Source organism: Meles meles, chromosome 9, assembly GCF_922984935.1.
Source record: "Meles meles chromosome 9, mMelMel3.1 paternal haplotype, whole genome shotgun sequence".
NCBI classification, from domain to species: domain Eukaryota; kingdom Metazoa; phylum Chordata; class Mammalia; order Carnivora; family Mustelidae; genus Meles; species Meles meles.
The window spans coordinates 66,758,733-66,783,856 of NC_060074.1; the positions used below are offsets into that span (position 1 = coordinate 66,758,733).

The 25,124-nt window shown below is 36.4% G+C and overlaps 1 protein-coding gene and 1 non-coding gene across 4 annotated transcripts in view; both read left to right on the forward strand.

Annotated features, from left to right (window-relative positions):
• PPIG (peptidylprolyl isomerase G) overlaps positions 1 to 22,532 on the forward strand; it is a 57,476-nt gene extending 34,944 nt beyond the window's left edge. For 2 of the 3 annotated variants that reach the window (XM_046019053.1, XM_046019054.1), the window contains exons 10-14: positions 12,240 to 12,453; positions 13,255 to 13,422; positions 15,700 to 15,787; positions 18,889 to 19,025; positions 19,237 to 22,532. In XM_046019053.1, the coding sequence (XP_045875009.1) occupies positions 12,240 to 12,453; positions 13,255 to 13,422; positions 15,700 to 15,787; positions 18,889 to 19,025; positions 19,237 to 20,344 (1,715 nt within the window). In that variant the 3' untranslated portion in view covers positions 20,345 to 22,532. The remainder of the gene's footprint in view (positions 1 to 12,239; positions 12,454 to 13,254; positions 13,423 to 15,699; positions 15,788 to 18,888; positions 19,026 to 19,236) is intronic. The other variant, XM_046019052.1, reaches the window with a different exon arrangement.
• LOC123951230 lies at positions 16,305 to 16,408 on the forward strand. Its single transcript, XR_006820380.1, has one exon. It is a non-coding gene; the product is annotated as a U6 spliceosomal RNA (small nuclear RNA).
• Positions 22,533 to 25,124: the final 2,592 nt, after the last annotated feature.

Genomic DNA, 25,124 nt, shown 5'->3' on the forward strand with positions numbered 1-25,124 from the left:
CCCATAAGCCATGTAGTTTTTATTGTGTAATTTTTCATATACAGCACAATGATATATAGGAATCCATAAGTTGTGTAACAGCGGAACTGACTTTACTTCTTGAAAGCCTTTTTACTTTACTCTTTTGTTTATTGGCCGTACTCTCTTCTAGATCCTTATACAATTTACTACTTAAGTGTATATTTTCTGATGCTATTTGCTATTGAATGCACAACTTGTTGGTCTGATGTTCTAAATAGATCTTAAACTCTTTGAGGGAAAGTGCATGCCTTGTAAGTTCACTATGGAACTTACCGTGACTCTACAATCTTCATTCCTGCCATCATATTACATACCTATCTATATACTATTCAGTTAAATATACAGTTGACCTTTGAGTCACTTTGGTTTGAACTCCATGAATCCATTTATACATGGATTTTTTTTTTTAATAAACATATAATACATTATTAGCCCCAGGGGCACAGGTCTGTGAATCACCAGGTTTACACGCTTCACAGCACTCACCATATCACACACCCTCCCAATGTCCACCACCCTCTCCCTCACCCCCTCCCCCTGGTCACCCTCAGTTGGTTTTGTGACAGTAAGAGTCTTTTATGGTTTATCTCCCTCCCAATCCAATCCTGTTTTATTTATTCTTTTCCTACCCCCCAAACCCCTCACGTTGCATCTTCACTTCCTCATGTCAGGGAGATCCTATGAAAGTTGTCTTTCTCTGATTGACTTATGTTGCTCAGCATAAAACCCTCTAGATCCATCCACATCGTTGCAAATGGCAAGATTTCATTTCTTTCAATGGCTGCATAGTATTCCATTGTGTGTGTGTGTGTATATATATATATATATACACCACATCTTCTTTATCCATTTATCTGTTGATGGACATCTGGGTTCTTTCCATAGTTTGGCTGTTGTGGACATTGCTGCTATAAATACTCAGGTGCACGTTACCCTTCGGATCACTACATTTGTATCTTTAGGGTAAATACCCAGAAGTGGAATTGCTGGGTCGTAAGGTAGATCTATTTTCAACTTTTTGAGGAACCTCCATGCTGTTTTACAGAGTGGTTGCACCAACCTGCATTCCCACCAACAGTTAGGAGGGTTCCCCTTTCTCCGCATCCTCGCCAGCATCTGTCATTTCCTGACTTGTTAATTTTAGCCATTCTGACTGGTGTGATGTGGTATCTTATTGTGGTTTTGATGTTCCACATCACTGATGCCGAGTGATGTGGAACACTTTTTCATGTGTCTTGGCCATCTGTACATCTTCTTTGCAGAAATGTCTATTCATGTCCTCTGCCCATTTCTTGATTGGATTATTTGTTCTTTGGGTGTTGAGTTTGATAAGTTCCTTATAGACTTTGGATACAGCCCTGTATCTGTATCTGATACATCGTTTGCAAATATCTTCTCCCATTCTGTCAGTTGTCTTCTGGTTTTGTTAACTGTTTCCTTTGCTGTGCAGAAGCTTTTGATCTTGATGAAATCCCAATAGTTCGTTTTTGCCCTTGCTTCCCTTGCCTTTGCCGATGTTCCTAGGAAGATGTTCTTGTGGCTGAGGTCGAAGACGTTGTTACCTGTGTTCTCCTCAAGGATTTTGATGGATTCCTTTCTCACATTGAGGTCCTTCATCCATTTTGAGTCTCTTTTCGTGTGTGGTGTAAGGAAGTGGTCCAGTTGCATTTTTCTGCATGTGGCTGTCCAGTTTTCCCAGCACCATTTATTGAAGAGGCTGTCTTTTTTCCATTGGACATTCTTTCCTGCTTTGTCGAAGATTAGTTGACCATAGAGTTGAGGGTCTATTTCTGGGCTCTGTATTCTGTTCCATTGATCTATGTGTCTGTTTTTGTGCCAGTACCATGCTGTCTTGATGATGACAGCTTTGTAGTAGAGCTTGAAGCCCGGAATTGTGATGCTTTCATGAGTACTTTCCTCTTTGGTTAGCTTTATTCCTAGGTATCTTATGGTTTCGGGTGCAATTGTAAATGGGATTTTATGGTTCTGGGTGCAGTTGTAAATGGGATTGAATCCTTAATTTCTCTTTCTTCTGTCCTGTTGTGGTGTATAGAAATGCAACTGATTTCTGTGCATTGATTTTATATCCTGACACTTTACTGAATTCCTATACAAGTTCTAGCAGATTTGGAGCGGAGTCTTTTGGGTTTTCCACATATAGTATATCATCTGCAAAGAGTGAGAGTTTGACTTCTTCTTTGCCGATTTGGATGCCTTTAATTTCTTTTTGTTGTCTGAATGCTGAGGCTAGGACTTCTAGTACTATGTTGAATAGCAGTGGTGATAATGGACATCCCTGCCGTGTTCCTGACCTTAGCGGAAAAGCTTTCAGTTCTTCTCCATTGAGAATGATATTTGCGGTGGGATTTTCATAGGTGGCTTTGATAATATTGAGGTATGTGCCCTCTATCCCTACACTTTGAAGAGTTTTAATCAGGAAGGGATGCTGTACTTTGTCAAATGCTTTTTCAGCATCTTTTGAGAGTATCATATGGTTCTTGTTCTTTCTTTTATTAATGTATTGTATCACATTGATTGATTTGCAGATGTTGAACCAACCTTGCAGCCCTGGAATAAATCCCACTTGGTCATGGTGAATCATCCTTTTAATGTACTGTTGGATCCTATTGGCTAGTATTTTGGTGAGAATTTCTGCATCTGTGTTCATCAAGGATATTGGTCTGTAATTCTCTTTTTTGATGGGATCCTTGTCTGGTTTTGGGAGCAAGGTGATGCTGACCTCATAAAATGAGTTTGGAAGTTTTCCTTCTATTTTTATTTTTTGGAACAGTTTCAGGAGAATAGGAATTAATTCTTCTTTAAATGTTTGGTAAAATTCCCCTGGGAAGCCATCTGGCCCTGGGCTTTTGTTTGTTTGGAGATTTTTGATGACTCTTTGGATCTCCTTACTGGTTATAGGTCTGTTAAGGTTTTCTATTTCTTCCTGGTTCAGTTGTGGTAGTTTGCATGTCTCTAGGAATGCATCCATTTCTTCCAGATTGTCAAATTTGTTGGCGTAGAGTTCCTCATAATATGTTCTTACAGTTTGTATTTCTTTGGTGTTGGTTGTGATCTCTCCTCTTTCATTCATGATTTTATTTATTTGGGTCCTTTCTTTTTCTTTTTGAGAAGTCTGGCCAGGGGGTTATCAATCTTATTAATTCTTTCAAAGAACCAGCTCATAGTTTGGTTGATTTATTCTATTTGTTTTTTTTTGGTTTCTATTTCACTGATTTCTGCTCTGATCTTTATTATTTCTCTTTTCCTGCTGGGCTTAGGCTTTCTTTGTTGTTCTTTCTTCAGCTCCCTTAGGTGTAGGGTTAGGTTGTATATTTGAGACCTTTCTTATTCTTGAGAAAGGCTTGTCTTTCTCAGGACTGCCTTTGCTGTGTCCCATAGATTTTGAACCATTGTGTTTTCATTATCATTTGTTTCCATGAATTTTTTCAATTCTTCTTTAATTTCCTGGTTGACACATTCATTCTTTAGAAGGATGCTGTTTAGTCTCCATGTATTTGGGTTCTTTCCAGATTTCCTCTTGTGATTGGGTTCTAGCTTCAGAGCATTGTGGTCTGAAAATATGTAGGGAATGATCCCAATCTTTTGATACTGGTTGAGACCTGATTTATGACCCAGGATGTGATCTATTCTGGAGAATGTTCCATGTGCACTAGAGAAGAATGTGTATTCTTTTGCTTTGGGTTGGAATGTTCTGAATATATCTGTGATGTCCATCAGGTCCAGTGTGTCATTTAAGGCCTTTATTTCCTTGTTGATCTTTTGCTTGGATGATCTGTCCATTTCAGTGAGGGGAGTGTTAAAGTTCCCTACTATTATTGTATTATTGTTGATGTGTTTCTTTGATTTTGTCAGTAATTGGTTTATATAGTTGACTGTTCCCACGTTAGGGGCATAGATATTTAAAAATTGTTAGATCTTCTTGTTGGACAGACCCTTTGAGTATGATATAGTGTCCTTCCTCATCTTTTTTTTTTTTTTTTTAAGATTTTATTTATTTATTTGTCAGAGAAAGATCACAAGCAGGCTCCCTGCCGAGCAGAGAGCCTGATGTGGGACTCGATCCCAGGACCCTGAGATCATGACCTGAGCCGAAGGCAGTGGCTTAAACCACTGAGCCACCCAGGCGCCCATCCTTCCTCATCTCTTATTATAGTCTTTGGCTTAAAGTCTAATTGATCTGATATAAGGATTGCCACCCCAGCTTTCTTTTGATGTCCATTAGCATGGTAGATTGTTTTCTACCCCCTTACTTTAAATCTGGATGTGTCTTTGGGTCTAAAATGAGTTTCTTGTAGGCAGCATATTGATGGGTTTTGTTTTTTTATCCATTCTGATACCCTGTGTCTTTTGATTGGGGCATTTAGCGCATTTACCTTCAGGGTAACTACTGAGAGATATGAATTTAGTGCCATTGTATTGCCTGTAAGGTGACTGTTAATGTATATTGTCTCTGTTCCTTTCTGATCAACTACTTTTAGGGTGTCTCTTTGCTTAGAGCACTCCTTTCAGTATTTCCTGTAGAGCTGGTTTGGTGTTTTCAAATTCTTTCAGTTTTTGTTTGTCCTGGAAGCTTTTTATCTCTCCTTCTATTTTCAATGATAGCCTAGCTGGATAGAGTATTCTTGGCTGCATGTTTTTCTCATTTAGTGCTCTGAATATATCATGCCAGCTCTTTCTGGCCTGCCAGGTCTCTGTGGATAAGTCCACTGCCAGTCTAATATTTTTACCATTGTATGTTACAGACTTCTTATCCCAGGCTGCTTTCAGGATTTTCTCTTTGTCATTAAGACTTGTAAATTTTGGGGCGCCTGGGTGGCTCAGTGGATTAAGCCGCTGCCTTCGGCTCAGGTCGTGATCTCAGGGTCCTGGGATCGAGCCCCGCATCGGGCTCTCTGCTGTGCAGGGAGCCTGCTTCCTCCTCTCTCTCTGCCTGCTTCTCTGCCTATTTGTGATCTCTGCCTGTCAAATAAATAAATAAAATCTTTAAAAAAAAAAAAAAAAGACTTGTAAATTTTACTATTAGATGATGGGATATAGACCTGTTCTTACTGATTTTGAGGGGGGTTCTCTGCACCTCCTGGATTTTGATGGCTTGCTCCCTTTGCCATATTAGGGAAATTCTCTACAATAATTCTCTCCAATAGACCTTCTACTCCCCTTTCTCTTTCTTCTTCTGGAATCCCAATTATTCTAATGTTGTTTCATTTTATGGTGTCACTTATTTCTCGAATTCTCCCCTGGTGGTCCAGTAGTTGTTTGTCTCTCTTTTGCTCAGCTTCTTTATTCTCTGTCATTTGGTCTTGTATATCACTAATTCTTTCTTCTGCCTCATTTATCCTAGCAGTAAGAGCCTCCATTTTTTATTGCACCTCATTAATAGCTTTTTTTATTTCAACTTGGTTAGATTTTAGTTCTTTTATTTCTCCACAAAGGGCTTTTATTTCTCTGGACAGGGTTTCTCTAATACCTTCCGTGCCTTTTCGAGGCTGGCTGGAACCTTGAGAATTGTCATTCTGAGCTCTAGATCTGACATATTACCCATGTCTGTATTGATTAGGTCCCTAGCCTTTGGTACTCCTTGTTCTTTTTTTTGTGGTGAGTTTTTCCGCTTTGTTATTTTGTCCAGATAAGAATATATGAAGGAGCAAATAAAATACTAAAAGGGTGGCAAAGACCCCAGGAAAATGTGCTTTAACCAAATCAGAAGAGACCCTAAATCGTGGGGGGGAGAAAGGGAGTAAAAAAGTTCAGAAAAAAGAAATTAAAAAAAGAAAACAAAGAAAAAATATAAAAAAGAAAAATGTGTATATATATATATATATATATATATATATATTAAACTGGTGACTAGAGCAGGGTCACCCACTTAATTTTGGGAGTATTTTGGTCTCCTAGAAGAAACTACCTCCCAAAATTCTAAAGAATGAAAAATGTAAATAAGGGTAAACACAATGAGGGGATGGAATATGACTATAAAGATGAAAAAAAAAATTTTTTTAATTTCTAAAAAAAGGAGTTGATAAAGTAAGTTGGTTGGGAGAATAGGGAAAAAGAAGGTGGAGAGAATTTGCTTGGGCTGGAGACTGGAACAAGCCCAGTGCTAGATTTAGGGTGTATTTTGATCTGTTAGAAGAAGTTATACCCCAGTTTTTTTAGAAGAAAAAACCCTAGGTGTATACAAAAAATTAAGTTAGATACACTGAAGGATAAAATATTACTATAACAATGAAGATTCAAAAAGGATTAGTTTTTTTAATGAAAGGTATTGTTAAGATAAACTAGTTAAACAATGTTAAAAGAGGAAAGGGTAAAAGTTCTAAAAAATTTAGCATAAGAAAAAAAAATTTTTTTAATTAATCAACTTTGCAAGATTAAAGAATCATGGGGAGAAAGCTTTCTCCTCCTCTGGAATTCTGCTGTTCTTCTTGGTACGCAAACTTGGTCTTAGCTGGATTTCTTGTTGGTCTTCTGGGGAAGGGGCCTGTTGTAATGATTCTCAAGTGTCTTTGCCGGAGGCAGAATTGCACCGCCCTTAGCAGGGGCGGAGCTTTTGTTCCCTGAACTCTTTATGTAGAGTTCCCGAGGATGGGAATGAAAATGGTGACCTCCCAGTCTCCAGCCCAGAGGAGCCGAGAGCTGGGGGCCCCACTCCTCAGTGCGCCCTCAGAGAAAAGCGCTCAATCACTCCCTCTCCCTGGCCTCCCGCTGCCCTCCAAGCTCACCCAGCCTGAGACCAAGCATCTCTGTCTCTGGTACACAGCTCCGCCTGGAGTCTCTGAACCCCGCAGATCCCTGAGCTCTTCTAAGGGGGATCTCCCCGGATCATGTGGAGACCCCAGTCACGGAGCAATGGCCTGCGCCACGGATTACGGTTCAAGGTGACCCCAAGCTGAGAGCTCACTCCTGATTCTGTCTCTGTAGCCGGCTTCCCCGCTCTAATAACCTCCGAGCTCTGTGACACTCAGACACCTCCGATCCTTCTGTGAGCCCGCGGGACCTGAGGCCATGCTGTCCCTGTGTGGGCTTCATCCCGGCTTAGCCTCTGGAGCAATGTCCCTCAGTGGAGCAGACTTTTAAAGTCCTGATTTTGTGCTCCGCTGTTCCGCCGCTTGCTGCGAGCCTGCAGCTCCCCCTGCGGTCTATCTTCCCGTCGCTTTGGATTCACTTCTCCGCCAGTCCTACCTTTCAGAAAGTGGTCAGTTTTCTGTTTCTAGAATTGTTGCTCTTCTTCTCTTCTATCTCCTGTTGGATTTGTAGTTGGTCGGAACGGTTTTTTTTTTTTTTTTAAGATTTTTTATTTATTTGACAGAGAGAAATCACAATTAGGCAGAGAGGCAGGCAGAGAGAGAGGAGGAAGCAGGCTCCCTGCTGAGCAGAGAGCCCGATGCGGGACTCGATCCTAGGACCCTGAGATCACGACCTGAGCGGAAGGCAGCGGCCCAACCCACTGAGCCACCCAGGCGCCCCGGTCGGAACGGTTTGATAAGCTATCTAGCTGATCTCCTGCTACCTTATGTCGGCTCAGCCAGCTACTTCTCCACCATCTTGACTCCTCCCTCCTATACATGGATTTTTAAAAATATATAAATACAGTATAATACTGGCAAATGTGTTTTTCTTCCTTATGATTTTCTTAATATTTTTTCTCTCACTTATTTTTTTTTAAAGATTTTATTTATTTGACAGAGATCACAAGTAGGCAGAGAGGCAGGCAGAGAGAGAGAAAAGAGTAAAGCAGGATCGCTGCTGAGCAGAGAGCCTGTTGCGGGGCTCCATCCCAGGACTCTGGGATCATGACCTGAGCCGAAGGCAGTGGCTTTAACCCACTGAGCCACCCAGGCGCCCCCTCTCGCTTATTTTAAGAATACAGCATACAGGGGCACCTGGGTGGCTCAGTTGGTTAATCAACTCTTGATTTCAGCTCAGGATTGAGAGGTCAAGCCCTGTATCAGACTCCATGCTGGGTGTGGAGCCTGCTAGAGTTTCTCTCTGTCTCTCTCCGTCCCTCTGCTCCAACTTCTCTCTCTCTTCTTTTCCTTCTCTAAAAAAGTAGAATAAAATAAAATACAGTATATAATCCAGATAACCTACAAAATATATGTTGCTCAGCTATTTATATTATTGGTAAAGTTTCTGGTCAATAGTAGGCTATTGGCAATTAAGTTTCTGTGGAGTCAAAAATTGCACATGGAGTTTTGACTATACAGGGGTTTGGTTATCCATCTGGAAAGAATAAAGTTTCAGTCAGATTCACAATATGCCTAAATCATTTTTAAATTCAGTTTGACACAGATTTTGAGACTCAGGATATATTCTGTTAGAACTAATACTGATTTTGTCATGTCCCTATATTTTGCCTTTTTACTCTTCTGTTCTTTAACTGCCATTTCTTTCTGAATCATTTTTTCTTCTTTTTTTCCTGAGCTCATAATAGGAAAAGGACACAAAAACTAAATTTCACTTGTAAAATAATGACAGCATCAGAAGTGGGAATTTTTTTCCAACCTTGGAGCTTTCTAAGCTTTATTCCAAGGCATTTTTCCTAAAACATAGTTTATTTTCCTTTTATAGTAGATGTCATCTGATAATCAGGCGGATTGTATTACCATTAAAAATAGTCCTAATTCGGAGCGCCTGGGTGGCTCAGTGGGTTAAACCTCTGCCTTCAGCTCAGGTTATGATTCCAGGGTCCTGGGATCAAGCCCCACATTGGGCTCTCTGCTCAGCAGGGAGCCTGCTTTCTCCCCCTCTCTCCCTGCCTGCCTCTCTGCCTACTTGTGATCTGTCTCTCTCTCTGTTAAATAAATAAATAAAATCTTTTAAAAAAAAAGTCATAAATCACTCTCTGGCATTTCATGTTATTGTGATACCTTGCTTCATTCAGATGTTTTCTTGAAAAGTGATGTAGCTCAGTCAGTTCAGTGACTGTCTTCAGCTCAGGTCATGATCCCCCAAGGCCCTGGGATTGAGTACTCATCAGGCTCCCTACTTGGCAGGGAGTCTGCTCCACCCTCTCTCTCTTTCCCTGCTTGTGCGTGCATGCGTGCTTTCTCTCTTCTCTCTCTGTGTCTATCTCACTCTGTCGCGTGCTCTCAAATAAGTAAAATCTTAAGGAAAAAAATGGTATATGAACTAAATAATGGTCATTTGAAATACATTTAATATTGTGGGGAGATTAGGCTTATTTGTTAAACCAACTGCAATGTATTTATCATGGGAAGGAATCTCAATGCAAAAAAATATAGTTAGTACTGATAAAAAAAGCTTGTAAAATAAAGCTGGTAAATCATGGTAATCATAGTATTACTGTGTTTATATAAAATATTTTACTTGCCTGTTAGTGATCTCATGTTTAGATTTACTCATTATGAATTATTCCTTCAGTTTAAGTTTGATTAATTCCTACCCACCCACCCATCTCAGGTTTGTACTATATATAAGTAGGTGTTTCAGTTTGTATATGTTTACATACCCATTCTGTGCTTCAACCGACCATAGTCTTGGGTTCAGATTAACAGTTGGACTCATGAGGCAAAATAGACTTTACTCAGCACTAAGTTTATTTTCCTTTACGAAAGGATACAGGACAGGAACAGCATAGCTTGTACAACATAGTAGAGAACTCATGATTTCCACACAGAGCTTGCATATGTCCCAGACATCTCATACTTGTTATATTCATGATCCTGAGGAACATGACTGTGTGATGAAGCCTTTACCTCAGGTCCCTTCACCTTCCCGCCTCCTCCCCCTTCACCTTTTATACCTTATTCCCATTCTCCAGTGCAACAGCGTCTTAACTGGTACTAGAAAAACAATCTTGGCAGTGAACTGCAAGTCCTGGGTAAAGTACATAGTAACTTCAGCCAGACTGTCATTTATCTTATAATTAGTACACTCCTATAAATTCTGAGTAAGAGTTTCAAGAATGATTTGGCCAACTGCTAGGTCCTCATGTGCTCCTTTGGGAAGGAAAGGCTATAAACCAGTTGTTAATCCTGTGAGTTAAGGTCTGCAATCAACCAGCAGTTAGTACAAAGACATATGTTCTATGTCCTCTGATTTTTTTCTTTAATCCTGGAAAATATTAATATATTATACAGAAGTGGTTGAAGTAGTATAACCAAACAAGTGTTCATTACTCAGCTTCAACAGCTAAGTCATGGCCAGTCTCATTTTACCTATGCCCCAGCCTGTTCTCCCTTTTGTGTTATTTTGAAGGAAATTCTAGGCATAACATTTTATTGATAAATATTTCATAATTGGTCGTTAAAATGATTCTTAAAATCATCATAATGTACACAAACATATATTCCTAAATGTTCCTGTAAGTGTTAAAATTTCTACTTGTTTCATTAATGTTTTTTTAATGATTTAATTTGAATCCATTGGGGTTGTGTGATTTTTTTTGTTTGTTTGTTTTAAATAAATTTCTGCTGCCATCTCTTTTATTAGTTTAGATTTATTTGTTGAACAAGCTAGGTCATTTGTCCTGTAGTATTATTGCACACATTAGATTATACTGATTGCATCTTTGTTACATAATGTGTTCTTTCTTGCCTCTATTTCATATGACTTTGTAGTTAAGTCTAGAAAGTGGATCAGATGCAGTTTGGATGGATTTATTTGTTTATTTAGTGCGTGTTTTTTTTGTTTTTGTTTTTTTTTTTTTTTTAGATTTTATTTATTTATTTATTTATTTATTTTTTTTTTTTTTTAAAGATTTATTTATTTGACAGATAGAGATCACAAGTAGGCAGAGAGGCAGGCAGAGAGAGAGAGAGAGGAGGAAGCAGGCTCCCAGCCAAGCAGAGAGCCCGATGCGGGGCTCGATCCCAGGACCCTGGGATCATGACCTGAGCCGAAGGCAGAGGCCTTATTTATTTATTTATTTGACAGAGAGAGAGAGAGAGAGAGATCACAGTACGCAGAGAGGCAGGAAGAGCAGGAGGGAGAAGCAGGCTCCCTGCTGAGCAAGGAGCTGGTTGCAGGGCTCGATTCCAGGACCCTGAGATCATGACCTGAGCTGAAGGCAGAGGCTTAACCCACTGAGCCACCTAGGCAACCTGGATTTATTTTTTTGGCGGGAGGAAGTGTCACATACGAAAGGTAGTTTTTGTGCTCTGCGGCCCCTCTTGGTGTCAGTGCCTCATTATGAGTTACAAAATGATGATATCCTAACCTTAATTTCTACTTCATTTATTCCTGTAATACTTTTGATAAAAGAGCATCTTCCTTTCATTTACTGTTTGGTTAGCTTGTATGTGGTACAGTTTGTATAAAGAAAAGTGTGTAAATTCTTCCTATTTTATTTGCAAATATCATTATGAACTGATGGATTCAGATATATTTGATGTGTTCCAATTTATTACAATTATCCGTATATCAGTATCCCATCTTTGGCTTGATTTCACTTTAACTCCACCGTAGTTTGATTTAGAATACCTTTAGATGAGTCAGGCTCCATTCAGTTCATTTTATCTTTCCCCAGTTCCTGTTGTATCATACCTGGTTAATTTCACTTATTTATATTAGTTGTCTAGTCCTTAAAGCATTTGAGTTTTGGGACCCCTTTAAAAATTATTACCTACTTAACCCAAAATAAAATTTCAGTTTGAAATTACTTTTTGTAGCGTAGTTTTGTAACATAGTTATTAACCATTAGCAAATGACTGCCCTCTTTGTTAATTCTGCTCTTCAACTAAGCTAGATTTTTAATCATTAGAGGAATGCTCAGGCATTGAAACAAGCCAATGCCAGTGCCAGTCATGTTTCTTATTTTCCACATTCATGCAGAGTATTATGTATGTGTGTTACTTCTCTCCCACAGTTCTCCCTCTATTCTTGATAATAGAAAAAGTTGAAAACCACACGAAGAATTGATCTGGGACTCTTAAAATTCTCTCCTTCTTAGAAACTGTAATTTAAATGTTTCCTAAAATCAGCTTAGTACTTTAGACTTACCTGTTATTTTTCCAGAATTCTTTGGCATAATAGATACAACTTTGATCCATTAATTCAGAGATCTGGATTTTGATCCTAAGTCTTGACTCCTTCCCTGTACCCCTCAGTTCAAATAGCTGGATGAGCAAGTGTTAAATACTGGACTTAGTGAGAATCTGCTGCAAACCTAAATTCCCACTTACAAAGTTTATCTAAAAAGTCCTGACCAAAACCTTTTTTGTTTCTTATTAAAGCTAAGAAAGAAGAAAAGAAAAGACGTAAGTCGTCATCATCATCTTCCTCCTCATCCAGTGACTCAGATAGCTCAAGTGATTCTCAGTCCTCTTCTGATACTTCTGATTCAGAAAGTGCTTCTGAAGAGAAATCAAAAAAAAGAAAAAAGAAACATAGGAAAAATTCCCGAAAACACAAGAAAGAAAAGAAGAAGCGAAAGAAAAGCAAGAAAAGGTCTTAATTTTAAATTCTTTTATAGTACTAGCTTTATATCCTAATTCCCTTTAGTTTATAAGTAAATCTTTTGGGATTTTGGATCAACTGTATGGCAGTATTAAAATAGTGAGAAATATTTCCTATCATTAAGTATAAGACCATTTTGATTCTATAGTCTATAGATTAAATTTAGGTACATTTCATTTCCATTTTCAACAAAGCCATTCAGTTCTTTTTGTCTGAACTCAGTGAAATGATGCTTTTGGTTTTATAGGTTTATGTTTCATAGAAGGAATATATAGGATTAATGAGAGTTATAGGAAACCAGCTACTGTTTTCCTTACTTTTTATAGCAGTCTCTCTCACTTTTTTTGTCCTTTAGTCCCTTTGTTGCTATGAAAGTACAAGGGTAAAAGTAAATACTGTCAGTATATTTACTTTTCTGTTTTGTCTGAAATAATCTTTGTACTAGAACTTCATTCCCGTTGCCTTTAAAGCAACTGATTTCTTTGCCTACATTTTTAAATATTTTAAATTTATTGAGTACATTGCCTATGGAGTTCATATTTTAGATCCATTTTATTGGAAAATACTTTCTGAGAATGTGATAATGGAAACGATTGGTTTTGGTTTAGGGTTGGTTGGCTGGTTTGTCAGAAGAATGGAGGAGGATTTTCTGTATGTTATCGCATCCTTGAAGGGGGTGGGCAGGTTGGCTCATATATTGTGACATCTTACAAAGGAAAGAAATAGCAACAGTTGGTTGGGGTAGGCACATAATAACCAAATGGAATTTTTTTTTTTATGTTTTCTGTTAAGTGCATCTAGTGAAAGTGAGACTGAAAATCTTGAAGCACAACCCCAGTCTACTGTCCGTCCAGAAGAGATCCCTCCTATACCTGAAAATAGATTCCTAATGAGAAAAAGCCCTCCTAAAGCTGATGAAAAAGAAAGGAAAAACAGAGAAAGAGAGAGAGAGAGAGAGTGGTATGTTAACGTGTCTATCTTGTAAAGTGCCCTGCACTTTAAATTTCTTTAAAATATTTCTTTATTTCTTTAAAATAGAACTTTTTTTCTTAAGTCTTTAAGCTAGATTTAATTAGTGACCTTGTCCTAAGACTGAAATCTTTTTTTTTTTTTATAGGATAATGTTAGCAAAGGTCCTTTTTCTTAACTACATAGGTAAAAACATACACTGACTCAATTCAAACAGATTTGAGTTAGTTACTTTTTTGAAAAATAAGCACTGCAAAAAGGTGTGTTGTGGCATTTCAGACCAGTTCCATTTAAAACAAGCTGTCTTACTGTGTAATCTGTATATATTAAACTTTCAAGTTTAAAAGTTTAAACTTAAAACTTTAAAAACCCTTATTTTTCAGTTATCTAATAGAGCAAAAATGCTGTTTTTCAAAAATGCCTAATTTATAGTATTGTTATGAAAATTGATATTGTGTTCAAGATCTTTGAAAATTTTTTTACATAAATTCACATAATTAGTATTAGTAGGCTATTGATTCTTTATAAATCATTTTAATAATTATTTCCAAAAACAAAAAAATTTTGAGGTCATTTTCTTATCTATGTTTAAAGTGTATTGTTATAAAAGTAATAAAATTCTGAGTATCTCCCCTGTACTTTCACAATACAGTAAAAATATAAAAATCAGTCTCAGTTTAAAAAAATAGTTAATTGAATTGTGGGGTAATTTCAATGAATTGGATTGAGTTCATTTTTCCTCAAGTATTAGGAAAGGATATTTTTAAGGAAATAAATATTACAGAGAAAATGTTTGAACTACTTTGGAATGAACTTTTGAAACATAATTTACATGGATATTGTTTGTACTAATTAAATATTAACTGGTTATTTTTTGAAAATAGTTTCCCTTTTTGGTGTAAACCAGGATATAAATGTTTTTGCTAATTCACACCTGCTTGTGTCTACTTTATTATCATTAATTACTCTTTCCTGTAGTTTTTGTAACAGTGAACAGTTGCTTATAGGATTATAAGATACTTTGGAATATGATAGTTTTTTTGTTTTGTTTTTTAAAGATTTTATTTATTTTAGAGAAAGTATTGTGCAAGCAGAGGGGAGGGCAGAGAGAGAGAATCTCAAGCAGATTCCCCTTGGAGCACAAAGCCTGATAAGGGGTCGATCCCAGGACCCTAAGATCATGACCTGAGCTGAAATCAAGAGTCAGAGGCTCAACCCTACTGAGCCACCAAGGTGCCCCTGGAATAAGATAGTCTTTTTTTTTTTTTTTTTTTTTTAAGATTTTATTTTTATTTATTTGACAGAGAGAGATCACAGGTAGATAGAGAGGCAGGCAGAGAGAAAGAGAGAGAGAGGGAAGCAGGCTCCCTGCTGAGCAGAGAGCCCGATGTGGGACTTGATCCCAGGACCCCGAGATCATGATCTGAGCCGAAGGCAGCGGCTTTAACCCACTGAGCCACCCAGGCGCCCTGGAATAAGATAGTCTTAAAATTATTCTCTTAGTGGCATACAGCCTATGCTGAGCTATATGAGCCCTTCTATGTTGATTTTCCTTAACACTGTCAAGTTAATTTCATCTTAAAAATGGTTACTTAACAGTGTTTCTCAGCACACAGCTGGCATTTGGGGGCAGAATAGTTCTTCAATCTCATGCATAACAAGATTTTAGCATTCCTAACTCATGGTTCTAAGTATCAGTAGCACTTGCTAGTCATTAACAGTTGAAAAATGCTCATATACTTTCCCAGATACGTACTAGGAGTTGATAACATTGAAAACTACTGTTTATGTATAAGCCTTAAATGTATTAGTTTACATCAGTAAAACTGTATTCTCCAGATTCATTTTTATGAAGTTGTTTTAATTTAAATTTAAATCATTAATATGTAGTATATTTTATTAGTTTCAGAGGTAGAGTCTACTGATTCATCATTTGCATACAGCACCCAGTGCTCATGACATCAAATGCCCACCTTAATGTCCAACATCCAGTTGCCCCATCCCTCCAGCAACCCTCATGCTTTGTCTCCCTCTGTGATTTCGTCTGATTTTATTCTTCTCTCTCCTCCCCTATGGTCATCTGTCTTGTTTCTTAACTTCCACACATGAGTGATATCATATAATCACTCTGACTATAATCTGACTGACTTATTTCACTTAGCATAATCTAGTTCCATTGTTACAAATGGAAATTTTCTTTTTTTTTTTTTTTGATGACTGAGTGTGTGTGTGTATGTTTGTTTTAATTTTCCCTTTGCTTCCTTCTAGTAATCCACCTAACTCTCAGCCTGCTTCATACCAGAGGCGACTTTTAGTTACTAGGTCTGGCAGGAAAATTAAAGGAAGAGGACCAAGGGTAGGTGATTCTTTTCCTAGAAATCTTAATAATACTGTATTTATTATAAATAATTTTAGAGTGTTTCTTAAATATTGTTTTATACGTAAGTAACTAAAATTTAGAGTAGATATGGGTATTGAATTACACGTTCTCTTTATAGTAACTTCTTTGTGTTGGTACTTCAAAACTGAAAATACATAGGATGTTAATATATTTTAAATGTACATGGTGTAAAATGAGATCATTGTCTTTCTTGTGCCTCCTTGTTAATTCCTGACCACTATATCTCTAATCTTGCTAAAAATTAATAAAAATTAAACCTGTTCCTATATTTTATCCTCTTTATCTCTACTGGATTCTCCCCATCAGAATATCTTCTTGTGTTTTCAAAACTTTTTAGAAATATGGCTATACTTGGTATATTATTTCTTTACTTCATACTCATTTCTAAACCATTTCAATTCGTCTTCTACTGTTCTGCTGAAAATAGCACTTGCTGTATCGTTTGCTACCTGTCACAAAATCCAGTGGGTCCGTGCTCGCTTTAGCCACACATATACTGAAATTGGAATGATACAGAGATTAGCATGGCCCCTGCACAAGGATGACACGCAAATTCAAGAAGCATTCCATATTTTTTTTAAATTAAAAAAAAAATTTTTTTTAAAGATTTTATCTTTAAATAGATAACAAAGAGATCTATTAAAGATATTAAAGAGATCACAAGCAGGCAAAGAGGCAGGCGGAGAGAGAGGAAGGGAAGCAGGCTCCCCGCTGAACAGAGAGCCCGATGCGGGGCTCGATCCCAGGACTTGGGATCATGACGTGAGCTGAAGGCAGAGGCTTCAACCCACTGAGCCACCCAGGCGCCCCGCATTCCATATTTAAAAAAAAAAAATCCAGTGGCTCCTTTCATTCTTTGTCTTAATTGCCTCCGTGTAATACTCTTCCCACTTGCTTCTGTCCTCCTTTCTTTCTGTCTCTGGCCAGTCTGTTTTGAATGGCTACTACCAGTTCACACTCTTACCTGGCCTTTAATATAGTAGTACCTCAGGGTTCCCACACTTCTCACTCTGCATATGGTCCTTCAGCAGTCTGATCACTCCCACAGCTTCAGTGGCTTACCTATGTGTTGATAAATATCAAATGCTCATTTGCTTTTCTGGTGCCAAGACTTAGTTGACAACCAGTTAGTCACTTAACAGACACCTCAAACTCAGTGTATATAATGTTGAACATAACCACTTTCTCTTCAGACCTGATCCTCCTTTAGGTTCCTGCTTTTACCGATAAGACACCACCACCTGTGCAGTTACTTAAAGCCTAAGAATCATTTTATTTCTCTCCTTTCCTAACTTGCATATCTTATCCAACACCAAATCCTGTCATTTCAACCTTCTAAATACTTTGAAATCCATCTACTTCTCAAGCTCCACTCCCACCACCTTATTTCAGTTTACCTTTGTATGTTTCTGAACTACAATGTCCTTTTAACTGTTCTCACAGCAGTTCTTAAACTTTTTTGTCTTAGAAGCTCTCTTTATACTCTCACACTCTTTTTTTTTTCTTTTTTTCTTTTTTTCTTTTTAAATGCGGGGCTTGAACTCAAAACCTTGAGATCAAGATCTGAGTTGAAATCAAGAGTAGGATGCTTGGCTGAGCCACCCAGGTGCCCCAGAATCTCTTTACGTTCTTAAAAATTTCTGAGGATCCAAAGGAGCTTTGGGTTATATCCATTGCTATTTATAGTTTTAGAAATCAAAACCAAGAACTATTTAAAATACAAGAATATATAAGCACACATTCAGTTAGCTATGAAAGCAAAAACACTGAAACATCATGCAGTCTGAAAGACTCTACTGTATAATAATGAAAGTGAAAAAGGCAAATAATATGGTACAACAAAAATAGTTTTGACTTCACAGATCCCCTGAGTCTTGAGATCCCTAGACTACATTTTGAGAATCACTGATAAGTTTCTTCTCCAACAACATCCAGAATGGTGACTTTCTTTTTTTTTTAAGATTCATTTATTCATTTGACAGAGAAAGAGCGTGAGCGGGGGGCAGAGCAGATGCTAAGCTCAGAGCCAGACGAGAATGGTCATCTTAAAATGAAAATGTCACTCCTTTGCCATCAGTTACAGGATAAATCCAAAATTGTTATCATGGCCTATGAGACCTTACAAAACCTAGGCCTTGCTTACCTCATCAGTTTTGTTTAGTATTGCTTTCCCTGGCACCTTTTATCTTTAGCCATACTCATCTATCTTGTGGTCATGTCTAAAAATTGCAATGTTTTTTTCTGTCTCGGGGCCTTCAAATAAGATATTTGTTACACTTCACATATTCTTCCTTACCCGTCCATCCTCACACTTCTACTTCTTTTCCTTATCCTTGCCTATCTAACTCTTCATACATGTTTGTTAGTTGTTAGCTTTTAGTTATCATTTAACTTCCTGTACTAGGCTGGATCTCTGTAATGTATTCTCTGAGCACCTTGTACTTCTTTTACACTGATTGTAATTGTAACTGATTCGTGTTTATGAATATCTGTGATTATATGTCTAAGGGTTCTCCTAGCCTTGTAGAATTCAAGTTCCAAAAGAGCAAAATTGAGATACGTCTTGGCTCACTGATACTGCCACAACACATGGTAGAATGGTTGGCCATTCCAGGGGCTGAGTAAATATTGGCTGAATGGATGAACATTACGCATTTTTTTAACATGCATTTATTCAGTTTTTCTCCTAATATGGGATATTTGCTTTGGAACATCAAGAATACATATTTCCAAATTGAAACTTGGCAACTTGTAAGGGTACCTGTATCTGTTATGCTCTAGTAGCATCAATTAAATAGGACAGTTCTGTGAAGAGGACATGGGTGGTGAGAGATTGTGTGGTTAATGCTTTTTATTTGGAATTTATAGTATGACTGAGTGTTTAAAGTACTTTTGCCTCACTGGTTTCATACCTGAAAATTAGGAAATTTTATTTTAGAGGTTATAGAAATATCAGACATTTTATTTGAACCTAGAAATGTATAAGCTTACAGCTATGATTGTAATGCTTTTATATTTTCAGGAGGTTAATGTTTTTCCCATTTTATTCTTTTAAGCGTTACCGAACTCCTTCTAGATCCAGATCAAGGGATCGTTTCAGACGTAGTGAGACTCCTCCACATTGGAGGCAAGAGATGCAGAGAGCACAAAGAATGAGGGTATCAAGTGGTGAAAGATGGATCAAAGGGGATAAGTAAGATTTACCTATATTATTTCAAATGTAGTGACATGTATTTTTGTTTTTACTTTTGTACATAAAGTTGTTCTATTTATACTCATTTCACTTGTTTCTGAATATTTGAAAACATATAGAATACCATTTTGGCTACTAATGGACATCATCCTTTTTCTAATAAAATTTCCAAAAAGCTTTTTTCTCCTTTTTTTTTTTTTTTTTTTTTTAGGAGTGAGTTAAATGAAATAAAAGAAAATCAAAGAAGTCCAGTTAGAGTAAAAGAGAAAAAAGTAACTGATCACAGGCATGTGTCTGAGAGTCCAAACAGGAAAAATGAAAAGGAAAAGAAAGTTAAAGACCACAAGTCTAATAGCAAAGAGAGAGAGATCAGAAGAAACTCAGAAAAAGATGAGAAGTATAATAAAAACAAAGTGAAGAAAAGGGCCAAATCTAAAAGTAGGAGTAAGAGCAAAGAGAAATCAAAGAGTAAAGAAAGAGATACAAAGCATAATAGACATGAAGAAAAGAGGGTGAGGTCAAGGAGTAAAGAAAGGGATCATGAGATTGTTAAAGAAAAAGAAAAGTCTGATTCTAAAGGAAAAGATCAAGAAAGGAGTAGAAGTAAAGAGAAGTCTAAACAGTTAGAATCAAAAAGTAATGAGCATGATCATAATAAAAATAAGGAAAAGGATAGACGTGCACAGTCTAGAAGTAGAGAACGTGATATAACTAAAGGCAAACACAGTTACAATAGTAGAACAAGGGAACGAAGCAGAAGTAGGGACAGGAGCAGAAGAGTGCGATCTAGAAGCCATGACCGAGATCGCAGCAGAAGCAAGGAATACCATAGATACAGAGAACAGGAGTACAGGAGAAGAGGAAGGTCACGAAGCCGAGAGAGAAGAGCAACACCAGGAAGATCAAGAAGTAAAGATAGGAGGAGGAGGAGGAGAGATTCACGGAGCTCAGAGAGAGAAGAAAGTCAAAGCAGAAACAAAGAAAAATACAGAAACCAAGAAAGTAAGAGTTCACACAGAAAAGAAAATTCTGAGGGTGAGAAGAGAATGTACTCTAAAAATCGTGATCATAATAGCTCAAATAATAGGGAAAAAAAGTCTGATAGAGATCAAAGTCCATTCTCAAAAATAAAACAAAGTAGTCAGGACAATGAATTAAAGTTCTCCACATTGAAAAATAAGGAGGATGAGAAGACCAGATGCTCTGTGGAAAAAGAAAACCAAAAATCAAAGGGTCAAGAAAATGACCACATACATGATAAAAATAAAAAATTTGATCATGAATCAAGCCCTGGAACAGATGAAGACAAAAGTGGATGAGTTGTGTAAACTTATTTCCATTCTGCTCAAATTTTAAGTTTTAGAGACTTGCTGATGAATCTCCTTTATGTTGTTTTCCTCTTTTCATTGTTTTTTGGGTTTTATGTTTGTCCTTTTTTTTTTTTTTTTTTAATGTGGACTTTATTGAGTTGATCTTTTGATAATCTGCAACCTGGATAATTTGTACTGCTAAAGTTTTAATAAACTTGAAATGAGAAAAACATTTTGGTGTAATACTGTGTGCTGTGTTTAACTATTTCATGTATGCATTTTTGTGTTGCAACAATCAGCCAATAGCAAATGTGCTATTCTACATCCCAGTTTGTGTGATCAGCCAGTTCAAAACAACCATAACTGATTGTTGGAATACATTGTTACAGAAGCTTGTATTTCTCATGATTGAAGTAACTTTAGAAGCCACTAGATAGAAGAAATCTTGTATAGATTTTCTGATTGCATTTAAATAGAGGCTTGTAGCAGCAGCTTTTAATTAACATAGAAGAGCAGGATCCTAATAACTTGAGATCTTAAGTCATCATTTTTTATTTTACAGTAATTTGTGCTTTAAAATAGTTATTTATATGGCACTGCTTATGTTATTCTTTATAATTCCACTCATAGCTTGATTCATACTGATATTTTTCCTGCCTAGTTTTGTTTTACTTAACTGTCTACAAAAATAGTTGAGTACTTTTTTCAGTTGATGTACTGATTTAGTTTGATTTGCTGTTGTACAGCAGCTGACAGGAACTATACCTTGGAAGATCAGATGTAATTCTCAATTCTATGTTGCTTTTGGTCTGAAGAGATAAAATTTTTGCTTTGGGGAACATTGTTTTATAATTACTGTCATTACCTTTCTCTAAAATGAAAATGTTTTTCTCACTAAAACATATCACTTGTGCAGGTCTTTAAGTTAGATTCTAAAAATTGATAGTATTAACATACTAATATCCAAGATTTCTCTTTTGGCCACTGATCTATATAGAGTTGAGTGTTAATTCTGCATGGTTCTTGTTTTGGTTTTGTTTTTTTAACTTGAGCTGACTTCTTTAACTCTCATAGTTGTGAGTTTCAAATGGCAAGAAAATGCATCTTTTCTATATATGTATCACAGTAGGGTATAGCATGTTTATGACTCTGGTTTCTTTCTATTCAGATGGCTTTATACCATTACTGTTAACATTATTTTAGCTTGGCATGTGCAACATTGCCACATAGAGTAGAGTAGAAGGTTCAAAATTTGATAGCCTACAGAGGTAAACAGTAAAGGATACCCAAAGTCCATTTAGAATTTTGTGTGTTGTATATTGCTATTTTTGTGATGTGTGGCCTTTTCTTTTCTGTAATTTCTCTTCTAAATAAAATATTGAACATCCAGCAAACACAAAACCTGCCTCATTTGAGAAGAAATTTCAGAATTCCAATTAATAGTAGCCTTTAGAGTGTTTTGTATTTCATATTTGTCAAGGTAGTGTCACCTTACCAATGTAGGTTCTTGGTAAACCCAGTAACTGTTCAGTGCCGTTTGTACTGAGCAAAGCAGTGCTTAACATAATACTTCCCATTATTGATTAATACAGTAATGAACATTTGGCATTGTGGTAGCTGTTTGGATAACAAATGATAATGGTAATGATTATAAGATTGTTTGGAATATCTTGAAGCAAATAATCCACAATGAAGTCTTTCTAAATTATTCTTCTTGATGATAAAAGTGATAGATGTTTATGATAATCTGGGGTGATTGATTCCTTAAAGACTTTGACTACAAACCTACTTTAGAGATGATTGAGTCTTGAGTTCCCAAGCTGTGTAATTTATTCACCTTTACATATTTTAAGTTAGTTGTCTTTAAATTCAGTAAATTGCATTTTTAAAATATCTGTTATAAACTATTTGAGTTTTAAGAAAGGTGCTATTTAAGAAAGGTTTTCTAATAATTTAAAAAAACCCATCCTAAGTAGAAATGCTTACATGTTGTCTGATCATAGAGCTGTATCTACTACGAATTATAGATAACTGTAGGAAAAAAAATGTTAGCAATTTCTATAAATAGTATTCTCCTGTTCTGGTTATCAAAAGAGCAACTCCATGGGGCGCCTGGGTGGCTCAGTGGTTTAAGCCACTGCCTTCGGCTCAGGTCATGATCTCAGGGTTCTGGGATCGAGTCCCGCATCGGGCTCTCTGCTCAGCAGGAAGCCCGCTTCCCTCACTCTCTCTGCCTGCCTCTGCCTACTTGTGAGCTCTCTCTGTCAAATAAATAAATAAAATCTTTAAAAAAAAAAAAAAAGAGCAACTCCATGCTAAGCATTTATAGACGTTTAAAAACTTAGTTTTTACAGTAGAACAGATAATGGTGAAGAAATTAAGATAAGGATGACAATCAGCTAGATGTTACTTTTAGAATAAAAACATTTAGAAAATAAACAGCATTAACTGTACCTCGTCTGCCTTTGCATTTGAAGTAGCACATAGCTCACACAGATCTTTTATTGCATTTTTAATAGTTGTGCCGCCTTTAGCTTTTTACTTTGAATATACTCTTTCCTGAAAGCTAGCTCTTTCCTGTCAAATTGATTTTATAGTTAAGTCTGAGCTTATGGTTTACCTCAAACTTTGACTTAATATCCTCTAAAGATATTTAATTGGTTTATTTTATTGTTTGCCAATATCTGAGATTTTTTTTCATGATTATTTCTTTTGGGGGGGTAAACCATCTGCCACAGAAATTGACACTACAGAGAGATTAATGTTGATGAGCCGTAGAGAATCTACTGGGTTGCTTTAAAATATTTTAAAATTACAGTTAATGAGTTCATAGAGCATTGTAATTTCTAATAGAGTTCCTTAAAGCCCTCACAGAAGTTTCAAAGAATTTGCACAAGTGTGATACTGATTCATAACGGCTTTGCTGAATGGCCTTTGATTCTTGTACCCAGTGAAAGGTATGAAACTGAGAAGTAAACATTTCTTAATGTTATGGACAGGAACACATTGGGTTTCTGCTATTTTGAGTAGTGATACTAAAGGAAAACTCTAATTCATTTTCAAGTTAGTATTTTTTTTTAATAGCTCACTGTGCTTAGTCCAGGTGGCAGTTGTTTTTCATCACACTTTGAACCTTTTATAGTAAATTTCTACAGAGACTTGTTCCCTTTACCTTCGCCAGAAGGTACTTTAAATATTTACCACATATAGTTGGTTGTTACAAAGAAACATAAAATGGGTATTTTCCTGTCTTCTTTTGGTCATGTTTATTATAATCACTCAGCTTAGTATTCATACATTTACAGCTGAATAAACTCCAAGGATTGTAGATTTATAACCTGTTTATTGTGAAAAGATGTTTTGTTACAATACTTGTTTTAAAAATTGATAAACTCCAGGAAGTGCAGCATTGGCTGACACCTGCCCATAGCGGGTTTCCCAGCTACCTTTAAAGGATTCAGACAAATGTAAACTCTGGTTTGTGGTGTGACACAAGAAGTAAATATTAAAAGAAAAACAACATAAAAATCCATCAGTGAGGTTGGAGAAGGGAATTGTTGAGGGGTTTTGTTTTTAAGTATAGGAGGAAGTCTTGGGGTTAAGTTATGTTTCTGCTTTTTTTATTTTATACAAATTCCTATGTTACCAAAAGCCCATGCTGTAGATTTTTTGTTTTGTGTGTTTCTAGTACTTTGAAGGATTGATAAAGGAGTTGGTTATTTGTATGTGGGATGTTAAAAGTTGTGGCTGCTCTCTCTGTGGAAGGGAAAAATTCAAATGAAGTTAATGGACTTCTTTTCCTAGCTCAAAAGTCACTGTGATGTATATTTTTTTAATGAAATTTAGGAATTAAGCTGTTGTCACAATTGTATAATTAGTTTCAAAATGCTGCTTCTCTTATCATTAGTCTAGTAACTGTTAAAAACTGTTTTCTGCAAACTGCATTTTACAGAATTTAAACTCTGAAACTATCAACTTTTATAGTTAAACATTGTATTAAATAAACTATAACAGTTTGTTTTGTATTTTTAAAATTACTGTTGTATTAGTTATTCAACCTTTATTTTTATTAAAAGCTAAATAATGAAGATAAATCAACTAAAATATACTTTTATTTTACCCTTGGGGATATAGAATTTGTATTAGGAAAAACTGAGCAAAGAGTTTAACAATATTGAGCTTCTTTAGGAATTTAGTCAGCAGTGATGATTTCCAGAAGGTTTGGAGATAAATTCTAGTGTAAATGTTAAATCATAATGTTTCAGATTACAATGTGTCTTTTGCCTCAGCAAACCTAAGGTTAGATTTGGAATTTGCATTACTGTCTACTGGAATGCTACCATTTGCTTTTTAGTTCCTCCAAATTTCTCAGCATTGGGAACACTGTATTATATCCTGTGCCTGCCAGTTTTAATATAACACTCAACACTGTAAAGCCATATAGATGTTAATTGACTCGTAAAACAAATTGTCTAGCGTTTGGTTTCTTGTTTGGTTTTATTTTTATTTAAATTAAATTTAGATATATTTAGGGAAAATGCACCAACTTGAAAGTTAGTCACTGAAAATATATACGGTTAGATAAAAATGTTCTGACCATTCAGTGGTTTATATGTGTTAAGAGGTGATATTCTCAAATTCTGGTGTGTTTTTAAATGCTTTATTTAGCCAGGAGAATATGTAAAATGTGAGTGCTTCATATGGACTGTGTAAATTAAATGTGTATTAAAATACTTTTAGTATCAATTTGCTTTTTCTATTTTCATTGCTTTTTAGGCTTCCTTCTTAA